Source organism: Dasypus novemcinctus, chromosome 31 (genome assembly GCF_030445035.2).
Source record: "Dasypus novemcinctus isolate mDasNov1 chromosome 31, mDasNov1.1.hap2, whole genome shotgun sequence".
Taxonomy (NCBI): Eukaryota; Metazoa; Chordata; class Mammalia; order Cingulata; family Dasypodidae; genus Dasypus; species Dasypus novemcinctus.
Genome location: NC_080703.1, coordinates 41069706 through 41086076, shown reverse-complemented (window position 1 = coordinate 41086076; position 16371 = coordinate 41069706). Strand labels below are relative to the sequence as shown.

At 42.4% G+C, this 16371-nt stretch overlaps 1 protein-coding gene across 1 annotated transcript in view; it reads right to left on the bottom strand.

Annotated features, from left to right (window-relative positions):
- Positions 1–16371, bottom strand: part of TBC1D5 (TBC1 domain family member 5) — a 589141-nt gene that overhangs the window by 59196 nt on the left and 513574 nt on the right. Inside the window, exons 19-20 of the mRNA XM_058290770.2 lie at positions 14220–14467; positions 10293–10358 (exon numbers count right to left, since the gene is read on the bottom strand). Coding sequence (XP_058146753.1) covers positions 10293–10358; positions 14220–14467 — 314 coding nt within the window. The remainder of the gene's footprint in view (positions 1–10292; positions 10359–14219; positions 14468–16371) is intronic.

Below are 16371 nucleotides of genomic sequence, written 5' to 3'. Positions count from 1 at the left end.
GGAATTGGGTAATGGGTAGAGGCCAGATGAACTGTGAGGTGACAAATGACTAAAATCAGAAGTAAAAATGCTGACATTAGTTTGGTGCAAAAGTAATTGAGATTTTGTGTTGTTGAATTTGCTGTTTGATACTGGGATACATTCTTAAATAAATGTGGTTATGTTACACATCATTTTAATGTGTGTGTGTTTCTTGCTTTACAGTTTTTCGCTAATGACTTATTACTTGCTGTTTATTTTATATTTATTTTAGACTATGGAAATAATGTTAGACAAAAAGTAAAGTCAAGCAATTTTCTTATTTGAGTTCAAAATGGGTTGTAAACTCACAACATCAACAAAGCATTTCTTCAGGAACTGCTAACGAACATACAGTGCAATGGTGGTCCAAGAAGTTTTGCAATAGAGATGAGAGCCCTGAAGATGAGGAGCGTAGTGGTCAGCCATCGGAAGTTGACTAGGATCAACTGAGGAATTATCGAAGCTGATCCTCTTAAAACTGTACAAGAAGTTTCCAAAGAACTCCGTGTCGACCATTCTATGGTCCTTCGGCATTTGAAGCAAATTGGAAAGGTGAAAAAGCTCAATAAATGAGTGCCTCGTGAGCTAACTGAAAACCTAAAATACTGTTCTGAAGTATTGTCTTTCTTATTCAATGCAACAACAATGAACCATTTCTTGATTGGATTGTGACACGCGACGAAAAGCAGATTTTATATTACAACAGGTGATGACCAGCTCAGTTGCTGGACTGAGAAGAAGTTCCAAAGCACTTCCCAAAGCCAAATTTGCAACAAAAAAATGTCATGGTCACTGTTTGGTGGTCTGCTGCTGGTCTGATCCACTACAGCTTTCTGAATCCTGGCAAAACCAGCATACTTCTCAGAAACAACTGAGGAGTATGCTCAGCAAATTGACGAGATGCACCAAAAACTGCAACACCTGCAGCTGGCACTGGTCAACAAAAAGGGCCCAATTCTTCTCCATATCAATGTCCAACTGCACGTTGCACAACCAAAGCTTCAAAAGTTGAATGAATTGGGCTACAAAGTTTTGCCTCATCTGCCATATTCATCTGGTCTCTCACCAAATGACTACCACTTCTTTAAGCATCTCAACAACTTTTTGCAGGAAAAATGCTTCCACAACCAGCAGGATGCAGAAAATGCTTTCCGAGAGTATGTCGAATCCCAAAGCATGGATTTTTATGCTACAGGAATAAACAAACTTATTTCTCATTGGCAAAAATGTGTTGATTGTAATGGCTTCTATTTTGATTAATAAAGATGTGTTTGAGCTTAGTTATAATGATTTAAAATTTACAGTCTGAAACCGCAATTCCTTTTGCACCAACCTAATACAAACCATAGTGAAATAAAAAGAAGTATAAGAGGATTTTATGAACAACTGTATGGCAACGAATTAGATAACCTAGATGAAATGGTCAAATTCAGAAAAATACACAAATTACCTACACTGACTCAAGGAGAAATAAAAGATCTTGATAAGCCAATAACTAGTAAAGAACCGGAATCAGCCACCAAAAACTTTCCAACTAAGAAAAGCTAAGGACCAGATGGCTTCACAGGAGCATTTTACCAAACATTCCAAGAAGAATTAACATCAATTCTGTTCAAACTCCTCCAAAAAAACTGAAGAGGAAAGAGCACTCCCTAATACATTCTGTGAGGGCAACACCACCCTCATACCTAAGCCAAATAGAGATACTACAGAAAGATAAAATTAGAACCAATATCTCTTATGAACATAATGTAAAAATCCTCTAAAAAATACTAGTAAAATGAATCCAACAACACATCAAAAGGATGATACACCATGATCAAGTAGCATTCATCCCTGGTCTGCAAGAGTAATTCATCATAAGCCAATTAATTAGTTTAATACACCACATTAACCAAATCAAGGGGAAAAAAAACACATTTGAGGCAGAAAAGGCATTTGGCAAAATCTAACACCTCTTCTTGATATAAACACTTACTAAGAAACAAGGAGTAGAAAGAAACTTCTTTAAAAATCACAGCTAACATCATATTTAATGGTGAAAGACTGAATGCTTTCCCTCTAAGATCAAGACAAGACAGATATGCCCAATGTCACCACTGTTATTCAACAACATACTGGAAGTTGTAGCCAGAGCAGTTAGGCAAGAAAAAGAAATAAAAGGCATCGAAATTGGAAAGGAGAAAGTAAAATTGCCCCTATTTGCAGATGGCACAATCATATATACAAAAAATTCTGAAAATACACAACAAAACTCTTAAGAGCTAATAAATGAATACAGCAAAGAGGCAAAGTACATGATCAATACCCCAAAATCAGTAGTGTTTCTATACTCTAGCAATGAATTATCAGAAGAAGAAATCAAGAAAAAAAATCCCATTTACAATAAAAACTAATAGAATCAAATATCTTAGACTAAATCTAACCAAGGATATAAAGAAAACTATACATTGCTAAAAGAAATCAAAGACCCAAATAAGTGGAAGGACATTCTGTATTCATAGATTACAGGACTAAATATTGTTAAGACACCAATTCCACCCAAAACAATTTATAGATTCAACACAATTCTAACCAAAATTCCAACAACCTTCTTCGCAGAAAAGAAAAAGGCAATTATCAAATTTATATGGGAAGGTATTGGGCCACAAACAGTCAAAGCCATCTTGAAAGGAAAGAGCTGGACTCACAATCCCCAATCTTAAAACTATTCAACAAGCGCAGTAACTGTGATGGTTAGGCTAATGTGTCAGTATGGCCAGGTAATGGTGCCCACTTGTTGGTCAAGCAAGCTCTAGCCTGATTGTTCCTGGGAGAACATTTTGTGACACCAGTCATCCATGAGTTGACTGCATATATGGCTCGTTACATCTACAAGTGGAAGCCCTTAATGGCCACAGACAAGGCGGGCGTGGCTACCACAGTAACAGCAGACTCAAAGCAGCAACAAAGCACTCTGAGTCACAGAGACTTAGGGCATTGGCTAACAGATTGGGGGGTACCCAGAATCTCAAAATAGATGGGCAGGCTACTAAATACACACTTGACCTGTATAAACAGAAGAGGTAAAGATCAAGCAAACAAAAGTCCAAGTTGAATTACAGAAACAGAGTCTCGGACCCTTAATCAATTCCCAGACTTGAGACAGTTTACAGGCCAGAGCCCCCTGAAGGAGGGGAAGGCCAGGACCCTTGGGAAGGGCCCTGCACACTGCTAAAATACACACAGTGCTAATCTTCCTCCCAGTCTTCCCCAAAGACACCTATAGCCTTTCACCAGGGTACCTGTGCTTTGGGGAAAAGGAAACGAAGTCAGATTTTGGGGACTAAGAGACACAGGCTCAGAAGTGACATTAATTCCAGGACACCAAAGACATCACTGTGGTCCACCAGCAGTCAGAGGAGGGGCTTAAGGAGGTCAGGTGATTGATGGAGTTTCAGTTCAGGTCCATCTCACAGTTGGTCCAGTGGGTCCCCGGACTCATTCTGTGTTTTTTCCCCCAGTTCCAGAAAGCAAAATTGAAATAGACATACTCAGCAACTGGCAGAATCCCCACATTGGTTCTCTGACTTGTGGAGTGAGGGCTATTCATGTAGGAAAGGCCAAGTGGACGCCACTAGAACTACCTCTGCCTAGCAAAATAGTAGTATGTCAAAAGCAGTACCGGATTCCTGGAGGAACTGTAGAGATCAGTGTCACCATGGTGGTGGCTCCCTCCCAAAGACAACTTACTGGTCCATTATCTTGAGAATATCACGCTGATTGGACCTAATGAGCAAGACGTAGCAACTACTCTAGAGGTACTGGTAAGGCATTTGCATTAAGAGAGGATGGAGACATAGCCAAACAAAAATACAGAGGCCTTCCACCTTGGTGAAATTTCTAGGTATCCAGCGGTGTGAGGCATGTTGCGATATCCTTTCTGAAGTGAAGGATAAGCTGTTGCATCTGGCCCTCATATGACCAAGAAAGAGGCACAATGTCTAGTTGGTTGCTGCAGATTGTGGAGACAGTATGATCCTCATTTGGGTGTGCTAATCCAGCCCATTTACTGAGACCAGAAAAGCAGCTGGTTTTGAGTAGGGACTGAACTAGAGGAGGCTCTATGACAGGCCCAGGCTGCTGTGCAAGCTGCACTGCCACTTGGGCCACAGGATCCAGCAGATCCAATGGTGCTGGCAGTGTCCTGGCAGTGTCAATGGCAAATAGAGATGCCATCTAGAGCCTTTGGCAGGCCCCTATAGGAGAATCACAACACAGACCTTTAGATTTTGGAGCAAAGCCCTGCCATCCTCTGCAGGTAACTATTCTCCTTTTGAGAAACCCAGCTTTTCACCTGCTACTGGACCTTAGTAGAGGCTGAACACTTAACCATGAGCCACCAAGTTACAGCTCCATAAAGTTGGGTGTGCACAGCAGCACTCCATCATAACTTGGAAGCAGAATATATGTGATAGGGCTCGATCAGGAGCACAAGTAAGGTACATGAGGAAGTGGCCCCAAATCCATGGTCAAAACTCCTGCCTCATTACCTTCTCTTTCCCAGCCCACAGCTATGGCCTCTTGGGGAGTTCCTTACAATCAGTTAACTGAGGAAGAGAAAAGTCAGGCCTGGTTTACACATGGTTCTGCACCGTACGCAGGTACGATCCAAAAACGAACAGCTGCAGCTCTGCAGCCCCTTTCTGGGGCTTCCTTGAAGGACAGCGGTGAGAGCTAATCCTCCCAGTGGGCAGAACTTCGAGCAGGGCACCCGCTTGTTCATTTTGCTTGGAAGAGAAACAGCCAGAGGTGCATCTGTACACCGCTTCATGGGCTGCTGCCAGTGGTTAGGCTGGATGGTCAGGGGCTTGGAAGGAACACGACTGGAAAACTGGTTACAGAGAGGTCTGGAGAAGAGGTTTCCTGAGAGGGCAAAAGCATGAAAATATTTGTGTTCCACGTGAGTGCTCACCAGAGAGTGACTTCAGCAGAGGAAGATAAAAATAATCAAGTGGATAAGATGGTCCCTTCTCTGAATAGTAGTCATCCTCTTTTCCCAGCCCCTTGTCATTGCCCAACGGGCTCATGGACAAAGTGGCCTTGTGGTAGGGATGGAGGTTAGGCATGGGCTCAGCAAGCTGGCCGTCCCTTCACCAAGGGCTACCTGACTGCAGCCCATCTGCCAGCAGCAGAGACCTACACTCAGCCCCCAGTATGGCACCACTCCTTGAGGTGACCAGCCTGCTACCTGGTGGCAGGTTGACTACACTTCCATCATGGAAGCAGCAGCGATTTGTTCTAACTGTAAAAGACACATACTCCAGATATGGGTTTTCCCTCCCTGCATGCGATGCTTCTGCCAAAACTACCGTCCATGGACTTTCTGAATGTCTTATCCACCATCATGGTATTCCATGCAGAAGTGTGTCTTATCAGGGGACCCACTACACAGCAAATGATGTTTAGGAAGGGGCACATGCTCATGAAATTCACAGGTCTTACCAAGTTCCCCATCATCTGGAAGTAGATGGATGGACAGAATGGTGGAATGGGTTTTTGAAGACTCAATTATGGTTCCAACCAGGTGGCAATACCTTGCAGGGCTGGGGCAATGCTCTCCAGGAGGCTGTGTGCTCTATATCAGCGTCCACACTATGGTGCTGTTTCTGCCATAGCCAGGATTCACTGGAAAGGATTCAAGGGGAGGAGATGGGAGTGGCACACTCACTATTACCCCTAGTGACCCATTAGGAAAATTTTTGCTTCCTGTCCCTGCAACCTTAAGCTCTGCTCATCTACAGTCTTTGTTCCAAAAGGAGGAGTGTTTGCACCAGGAAACACAACAAGGATTCCACTGAACTGGAACTTATGACCTGGCCACGTTGGGCCCCTCATGCCTCTGAACTAACAGGCAAAGAAAGGAATTACTGTCCTGGCTGAGGGGAAGGGGAAACAGGGTGCACCCACATAATGGGGGTGAAGAAGAGTGCCTGGAATAAAGGGATCCTCTAGGGCATCGCTTCCTACGGCCACGTCCTGTGATGAAAATCAATGGAAAACAGCAACAGCCCACTCCAAGCAGGACTAACAGTGGCCCAGAATCTTTAAGAATGAAGGTTTAGGTCACCCCACCAGGCAAAGAACCACGGCCAGCTGAGTTGCTTGCTGTGTAATGGGAACATGGATTGGGTGGTGGAAGAAAATAGAGATAAACAAACCACAGCCACGTTATCAGTTACAGAAATGAAGGCTGTAATGACCATAAATGTTTCTTCCTTGTTTTGCTATATGTTTGTATACGTACAAAATGAATATCTTTGTTTTCTCCCCTATTCTTTGCCCTTATCATGACATAAATGGTCTTACTTTCAAGCCCTAGTATTTAAGGATGTCAAGATTAAGAGTGAATACTACCCAAGGCCTTGCACCCTATTGTGGAGGGATTTACTGCACTTCTAGTCGAATGCAGGGCAATTGAGTATTGTTAGGCAAAAAAGGCACAGATGTTGGTGATTACTTTTCTTTATATATTAAGTATGGTTTCAGGTAATGCGTGTGGCTGCCAAGGCGGCCTAGCACAAAGGGTGCACTGTGATGGCTAGGCTCAAGCGTCAGCGTGGCCAGTAATGGTGCCCACTGGTGTGGTCAAGGAAGCACTGGGCTCGTGGTAATACAAGGGCATTTCATGGACTTTCATCAGTGAGCTGATGGCATATATGGCTCATTACATCTGCAATCAACTGAGGAGATCGTCGTCTTCAATGAATGATATCTCATCCAATCATTCGAAGGCCTTAGAAGGAGAAGTGATTTCAGCATTCAAGGAGGGAATTCTGTCTACTTCAGGCAGCCAGTGTCTCCTGGGGAAGTCATGGAGTATCTTCATCAAAGTCCCTGGTCTGCCCTATGGAACTTGGACTTGTGCATCACCACATTCACGTGAGACAATTTTATAAAATCTCATTCTATTAACAGGTATGTCCTACTTATTCTAGAGAATCCTAACTAATACAGCAATGAAAACAACATGGTATTGGCAAAAGGAAAGACATACAGATCAATGAAATTGAAATGATATTTAAAAAATTAACCCTCACATTTATGAACAACTGATTACCAGCAAGAGGGCAAATAACTCTCAATTGGGAAAGAATAGTGTCTTCAAGAAATGTGGATCTCTGTATGCAAAAGAATGGAGGTAGACCTCTACCACACACGATATACAAAAATCAACTCAAAATGGATCAAAGACCTAAATATACGAGGCAGAACTATCAAACTCCTAAAAGAAAATGCAGGGAAGCATCTTCAGGACCGTATGTTAGGGCTGTGTGTTAGGCAACTGTTTCTTAGACTTTAGCACAAGTGAAGTAGATAAATAGTACCTCACCAAAATGAAAAACTTTTGTGCCTCAAAGGACTTTATCCTGAAAGTAAAACGACAACCTGCACAATTGGAGGAAATATTTGGAAACCACATATCTGATAGGGCTTTACTATCCAGAATATCTAAAGAAATTCTTCATTTCAACCACAAAAAAAATGAAAAACCCAATTAAAAATCAGCAAAAGACTTGAATAGATACTTTTCCAAAGAAGACATACAAATGGCAAAAAAAGCACATTAAAAGATGTTCAACATCATTAGCCATTAGGGAAAAGGAAATCAAAACTGCAATGAAATACCATTTCAAACTCACTAGAATGGCTATTAAAAAATATGGAAAATAACAAATATTGGAGAGGATGTGGACAAATAGAAACACTCATTCAATGCTGGAGGGATTGTAAAACAGTACACACACTATGGAAGATAGTTTGTTAGTTTCTCAGAAAGCTAAGTATAAAATTACCCTATGGCTCAGCCATTCCACTTATAGGTATATACTCAAAAGAACTGAAAGCAGGGACTCGACCGGATATTTGTACACTGATGTTCATTTTGGCATTATTCACAACTGTCAAAAGATAGAACCAACCCAAGTGTCCATCAACTGACTGATCAATGGCTAAATAAAATGTGGTATATACACACAATGGAATATTATTTAGCCGAAAAAAGAATGAAGTTCTGATACATGCGATAGCATGAATGAACCTTGATGACAGTATCAAGGTTGAGTTAAATAAGCCTGATAGAAATGGACAAAGATTGTATCATCTCACTGACATGAAATAATGAGAATAAGCAAATTCACAGACTCTCCAGCAGGTTCACTAGGGGATGGGTTGGGGTTAAACAGAGAATTCAGGCTTAAAATGTATAGAGATTCTATTTGGGATGATGTAAAGGTTGGTAATTAATGGTGGTGATGGTAGCACCACATTGTGAATGTAATTAGCAGTGAATTATATATTTGAATGTGGTTAAAAGGGGAAATTTTTGATTGTATATGTTACTAGAACTAAGAAAAATCATGAAACTACAGAACAGAAATAGTGAACCCTAAGTTAAACTGGACTATAATTAATAGCACAATTATAAAATTGTGCTTTTATCAATTGGAACAAATGTACCACACCAATGCAAGGTGTTAATAATAGGTGGTAAATGGGAACCCTGTATTCTATGCATGATTTTTCTGTAAACTCACAACTGCTACAATTAAAAAGAAATAAAAAAGTTAAAAAAGCTTTAGAGCTCTCTGCCACTTACATGAAATTGAAAATGATGCCAAAATGTAGATAAGATTAAGGAAGTCTAATACATTGCTACTTTTTCATTTGAGGATTATCTCCATGTTTTTTGGGGGGAGGTTGGATATCAAATACTTTCTGAAAGCAACTGGAGCCCTAAGTATGAGCTTAGTTTCCATGTCAGTCAGCCAGCTCTGGGGGACAGAGGGAAGGTGAGACTGTACCCGGCATTCCCCGTCTTGCAGAGAAACCAAGGATCGCTCTGCTACAACTCGCCTTAGGGTATCAAAACACTTGGCAAAAAAACTGGCTGAGAGGTTCATAATTTTTTTTTTTTAGGAGGTAACTGGAATTGAACCTGGGACCTTGTGGTGCTCAAACACAGAGCTACACCCACCCGCCTCATAAATTAAGTTTAACAAACAAATTTAAGTCCTGTGAATTCTCATTGTATCAGACGATCACATTTGTATGCATTTAAGTGCAAAAACTGACAAAGTTGAAGAGACATCATTTGGAGATTATCTGCCCTTTCATATTTTTCAAGCATAAAGATAGCTCTATTAACACCTCTTCATGGAATTTCCAAGCTGGATAAGCCCTTAAACGTCATCTGAATCAATAACCAGAATACAGCCAGAAACTGCACCCGTGACGCAGAACTGCAGGAAGATCACAGTCCTCTACTGCCACAGTGTGTGTGTGTTAACCTCAACACGTCAGCCATCTCCTAATCACAATCTGTTTGTTCTGTTAAAAAAACCATGGATTCTATGAAGACATATCATTATTAGAGTCATACTTTAATCTTACTAAAGGACTATATGATGTAATATTTTCAATGAAGGAAAATGTGACATGGATTTTATTTAATACTGCCATCTCTTTATTCGGGATTAGAACTGAAGATTCTTAAAGTTAAAGGGGACTTCACAGATGATATTAGTTTAGGCTTCACTTAATGCATATTTCATAAAAAGATTACATATAAAAGACGAATGTGGCAATTTAAAATAGTTACAGGTTTTAAACTTCCATTAAGAGGTGCCAAGTATGGATTACTATTTTTTCATTTCTTAAACAAACTATTTTTCTAGATTTTGAGCAAACTGATATGATATTAAAATGTTCTCTCTATATTCTAAATCACTGCTAGTTACTCTACATAGAGGTTTGTGATACTGTACTTTAATTCTACTAAAATAATTCATAAGACCAAGTTTGTACTTAAAACTGACTTCAAAATCAGGTTGTAATTCTTTTAGGTAACATAAAATAAGTACCTCTGGTAATCATAGCACACAAATGTCTAATCTCAGAATTAAATTGCCAAACACCATCACAGAGTACCCGTGTGACAAAAAGAGCACCTCTTTATGACCTGCCACACATACGCGGTGTTGAGACGACCAAGACAGACAGGGTGAGTCCTGGTGTGCAACGCAGGAGGCAGGTGCACCCTCGCAGAAAGCCCCACCCGGGCAGCACCAAGCTTTGCCCGGAGGGACTTTTGTTTTAAACAACAGCGCCACCAAGTGGCTGAACAGCGGCAGTGGACGAGGGAGCAGCATGAATGGAGGCGGGCGGAGTGCGACTGGGCTGGGGGAACCGGGAAGGGCGGCGGGCCGGAGGCCCCAGGGCGGGAGCTGTACCTGGGAGGTGGCTTAGCGCCTGGACGGGAGCAGACACCTGAACACCACTTCCCGTAACTACATTCCCTGGATTTCATAAGAAAAGACAATTAGAGTTCACAAAAAAGAATCATATATTACTTTTCTTTCATACAATTCTGTGATATTTTATCAACCTAATTACTAAAAATAAAGTATAACAGAACACAGAGCAAACGTTTAAAAAATTAATATAAAATACTTTTAAAAGGAAACGTCAGTTTTGAAAAAACAGGCATGCTTCTGAAATTGATAACCTCTTATATCAGACAACATGTATTTTAAAGACTTGAAATCAATTTCTTTAGTGATAAGATAAAGACCCAAGCTATATATTAAGTATATAATATATAGTATTATATATTATATTAAGTATAAGTATAAATATTAAGTATAAAATTTGAAATTTCATATTAAATAGTGAAAAAATTTTAGGTTACCACATGTACTTATGTCAACATGAAAATAATCCTGTGAAATGCACACTTGGTACACTTATTACAGGCAAGATACCATTTTAAAAATTGGAATTCAGTAAATGCTTAAAATAAAGAAGTATTCAAAATCAAAGACCAATTAAAAATACAGACAAAAGAAATAGCTGGAAAAAGAGGGCGTTCTAAGAGCATCAGGAAAGTAAAGAAAAGGGACTGTAACAGGAGATCTAGCAAAGAATCGGGGAGCACCAAGATTAAGAAGGAAGAGTTTCAGGGTCTTTGGTTTCCTTCTTGGAGGACAAACTTCAAGAGTGAGGCCACTCACTGTCAATAGAATAATCCTTTAGATGTACTACCATCTCGCCTTCTTAAAGCCTATGCTATTTTGATATTAAAAAGCTAAAAGAAATGCCTTCTAGCATACCTTTTCTATGTACGATAATATATGATAACAGGCTTGTGTCCCCTCTCGTTTTTATACAATAGTAAAAAAAAAAAAATCCATTTTAATTACATAACACTCCCTTGGTGCCCTGAGTACTTCTATGATTTACAGCATGGCCAGCTCATCAGGAAATTGTGGGGTTGAAATTATACACCCTCCATTAATTAACAATACCTACATTTATGTTCTAAAACTGAGATAAAATCTATAAATAGGTACATACCTCAAATAAGTGACAAAGAGCTTTTAATGGGCCTCGCCAGCTTCTGGATTTTCCTAACAAGCCCTGGTAAACGGGGAGCCTGCCTTCTGTGTCTGTGCGGCCGCCCATTTTTCTCTGCTGCTTCCGGATAACCTATTCGTGTGTATTTAGGGACTAAAAGCTCCTTCTGATATTCAGTATCACCAAGGAGACCACGGGGGTGGGGGCACTTGTACTGCCTCCTCCTCTCTCCACTACCCCACCCTGAGCACAAGGTCAAAGAACAGAATATATTTCAAGCAAAGCAGGGTGAATTTTGGATTTTCCATACAACTTTCCCCAATGTAAGTGCAAATAATTGAGAGTTAACTAAACTATGAAATCATAAGCATTTTCTTCTTTATAAATCACTGTCTTTCAAAACCACTTTGAAGTTTTCAGTAGAACCCGAAGAGCTCCGAAACGATCCCTCCTCAAAGGCATGAGGGCCACGAGGGCTGGGAGGCAGGGGCAGTCACACTCCGACACAAGCCTCCGGACAAGCTACTCCTGTGCGCCCTCGTCCCCGGGAGCACAGGACACATTAAAAAGTGTCGGTGTCGCGGAGCACGCGACTGGAGGGAGAGGCCCGTGCAAGAACCCATGCTGGAGAATTACTGTCCCTCACAGAGTTAACAAATACCTGTTTCACCAAAGGAACCATAGATTTTGAGAGTTGTGAGGTTCCCCAGGAATCAGCCCAAATCTGGTGTTGGAAGGCGAGGAAGCAGAAGGTGGGAGAGCCTCAGAGCCTCGTTCAGGTGCCAAGGCTGGTGAACAGCGGTGAGCATCTGGCCACACTGGGCTCGACTTCTAGCACGTTCTCTGTCTTTTACTCTATTTTTCGCAAACCTTACTGCAGGAGGGACATGGGCAGGAATATTTATCTTTGAAATTGGACTAGGAAAGCTTTTTCTGATGAACTGACATGAGAGGAAATGAACCAGAAATAAGGCCCGGCCCCTTCTTTCCATAGAGGGGTCAGTTGCCAGAGGCCCCGGTGACACTCCCATGGCAAGCGCTCTGCTCGAGTGCGCGGCTGGCTCCTTACACCCGGGGACTCGGTTTCCATCAACGGCTCCGTCTCCACGCGCTTCCTCTCTCGCTTACTGTCGTATTAATACTTGACATTTCCTCAGAGACACAACTTTATATTTCTGTAGTCATTTGGCTTGGTTCCTCAGAAAATTTAAGCTTCAGCATTAAGAGATTCTCTGACTCATTTGCCTGCCATCAGTTAGAATTACTACTGACTACAGCTTGTTATCAAAGCAATATTGAAATCATATTTGTTTATAACAATAAAACAGTACAATTAAGAAATATATAAAATAACATTCATTTCCATTCTGGAAGTGGGCATGTCTCCAGGCATTAAAATACATTTACAATGTTAATGATTTGAAGTCTCTTTCCCTAAATCAAGTGTGATAGCTCTACATTTTAAAAAAAAGAACATAATTTTACATGAGCTATTCTTATGTAAGATAACAATGTTCTAATAAAAAATTAAATGCTAAGTTATATAAAGTTTAATATTTCATATAGGCAAAGAAATATAAGAGATAAAATTATGTAACCAACGAAGGCACACACACACACACACTTGCAGACACATACTCATTATTTTGCAGCATTGGGGAATGAAGACTATTAAAGTTAAGTTTACCATCTTAAATGCCAATATTTAAAAATTTTAATAATTTTGGATGCAATCCCTTCTTAAACGGAGTACATGGAACACAGTGTGGGGACTCTTCACGGGCTCACGGCTGCTGTTGTCAGCACTCTTGCTGAGCACCGCTAGACGCAGGGAACCCAGGAAGACGTGGGGGCGTGGGAGGAAGTCCGCTCTGGCCCCGACGGCTCCAGATCCCTGCGCCCGTGAGGCCCTAGGATTGCTTCCGGTGCATTCTCTGCCATCAGCTCACTATTTCTGACTTCCACAGTATGGAGAGCAGACCCCGCCACTAAGATTCAACGCGGCTGTCTCTAATCTACTGTGAGCTGGGGGTCCTCACACGGTGTCTCTTTGAAGAAATATAGAGTAGGAGGGTTCTGAGTAAGAACTGAAGGGGTTTCTCATGAGTCACGTACGGGAGGGAAATGAGCCCTGGAAAGATCCCTGAAGTAGAAAGGAATTCCCCGGGGGGCAGCTGCGGGAGGGCTTCCCAGCAGCCGTGGGCTTGGGCAGCAGCGCCCCCCTCAGCGGAGGAGAGGCCGGGCCTGGGGGCTGTCAGGTCCCCCGAGCCCTCATGTTCTACGGTTCTGTCTTCCAGTGCAAGGACCCAGGCACTTATTTTGGGTGTTTTTTCCTCCCCACAAGGTTCCAGTCTGGATTCGTCAGAGGTGAACAGCTGTGAGAGACAAGGCCGGTGGCACACTTCCCCAGATCCCCGCAGGGCACTGACCAAGGTCATCGCCACCAGAGCCCCGGGGTGAGACCCTCCCGTTCCAGGCCTTCTCCTAGTCAGGGGTATTACCACAGCAAGTTAGCAGAGGGCACCGGCACCTGGCCTCAGAGGCTGGTCCTGACAGTCCACACCATTACACTGCACGGGTATCCGGAAGGCACGACGGTAGGTATAGTAGGATATAAAGGTCAAGAAAAAAGAGCCTGACAAAATGCTCGTAATTAAGAAAAAGACAATAACTGGTATTCTAACTCATAAAGGATTAAAGTTAGTAATAGCTTCACCCTAACTGCTATTTCTGGAGGCTGGTCCTGACAGGGAGAGGAGGACACCGCCGGTGTTTGTTTAGACTTCCTGGAGTCTGTGCCATACCTCTGTTCAGTTGCACAGGCATGCTCTCCGACTTCATCAGCCGCTGCTGCTGCTGCTGCTGCAAGGGGTGCCTGGGGGCCTCCGCTGGGGCCCGGGTGGGGGGCACGGAGGGGCTGCCCCCACTCCCGCCTGGAACAGGGCCGCCCGCGCTGCCAGGGGCTACGGCGGGGGAAATCAACTTCCTTCCGAAGTTAATCAGGCTATTAGAGACCTTATTTATATTCAGGGGTGCACCTTTGGCATTGGTCCTGTAAAATAAAACAGAAATTGAGTGGAGACACGTTATTTAAATCAGAGGACAACTCTATTTCACAACTCCATTGGTGAAACAACCACAGCTCACCTATTTTAAAGAGGCCATTTACTAAGTAGGCTTATACAAAGTCAGAAGTGAAAGCGTAAAGGTGACCACAGGATAATGAAAACTGAGATTCTTACAAATGTGGCTTACTCCTCGTTCACTGACTCAACCTAGTGGGTTCTGGAGAAACAAGTGTCCGGAGCAGACACCGTTCCCCTCAGGAAGCTTCTAGTCTAGAAGGCCAGAGGTACATTAACCAAATACCCACTTACATAGGCGCATGGCTAAGACCTGGGTAGGCCCCGAGTGCCAGCAGAATGGTGAAACAGGGCTGAGGACACTTCTCGCAAGCCCTGGCATATGGGGACGAGTTTAAGATGACTTTGAACATGTGTGCCTGAGAATCAGGAAGCAGTTCAGTCATGCCAAATGCCTAGTCCATAAAGTTGTGATCCATTCGCCCTACCCAGCACTCGGAATCCTCCTTCCTGCACACACTTCCCTGCTTCACTCTTCTCAACGGCACTTCTCATCATCTGACACGTTACATATTGGACTTCTGTGTTTGTCTCCCCCAGTCCCCATGTGGATTTAAGTTTCAGGTCTCTTGCTGACTGCTATACCGTCACAGTACCCAGCACACTGCAGGTGCTTTATGAACAGCTGTTAAACGGGAACTGCAGCCACCTGTAGTCTAGTTCCACATTTCTCAGTGCAAGAAGAGCCCGTGCTCCTGGGCACGGCCAGCCTCTCCACCTGAGCTCGGGTCCCATCTCCCGACTCCTCTCAGCTTTGAAGACCGTTGCCCCCACAGCCCTCTCCTGCATCACCATGTTCTCCTTTTCTACTGTACTAGTCCCATTAGCATACACAGACTATATTCAAATTTATGTGTGTTCACAGATACATATATACACACGTGTGTGTACAAAACTTCTTCCCCGGAGACCTCGTTTCTCTCCCGTTGCCATCCCATTTCCTTTCCTACTCACAGCCTAGTTTGTGCAGAAGGGGTCCTAACTTGCTTCTTAGCTTCCACAATCTCCGGCCCCCTAAGTCTTGTTGTGAACTTGCTGCTGCTCCGAAACCATGGCTTGAGCTCGTCGATAACTTCCCACTGCAGACGCAGAGGCCCTTCTTGCTTTACTCCACCTCTCAGCAGAACCACCTCCCTTACGCCCCTCTGTCTCACACGTGCTCGCAGCCTCCGTGGTCTGCCAGCACCTGTGCTCTAACTGTGTCAGAGGACACCCAGTAAACATCTGTAAAAGAGCTATTATTTTCTGGATGATTCACAGTCTTGCCGTATCTCACGGCTGAATTTCTGAAGACCAATTATGATTATAAATTACTGTAGTTGTAGGAGGTAGTTCAATTCCAGACAATACTGAAGTTTGTATTTTTATTGTCCAAATCACTAAGAGAAGCTTATTCCTCATATGTTACTTCTTCTTCATAAAAGTGAGAAACTACAAATCAAGTTTGAGGGATCCACCTATTTGAATTTAGTTACCTTCAGTTTTACCATTTCATTCTCCCACATCTACCCGGCAGCACTTACATAGTGATTCTCCTACTTTTAACATAAGATAGCTGTATCCTTGGCATTACTGGATAAAGCTCTAAACCAAGAATGATCCACAGTTCTATAATAAAAAGGAAAGAACACCCTGCTTCTTCCTTCTATAAAGTTTTCTCGAGTGAAAGTAGCTAACATTATGGGCAAGGTACTGGAGACTTACAATGCTTTGGAGTTGGGACAAATCTAGTTTAAAACCTTGAATTCAGCTCTTTAAAAGAAAAATTTATTCATTTAGCACTCAATGAAATGTAGAAAAATCATTTTTCAAA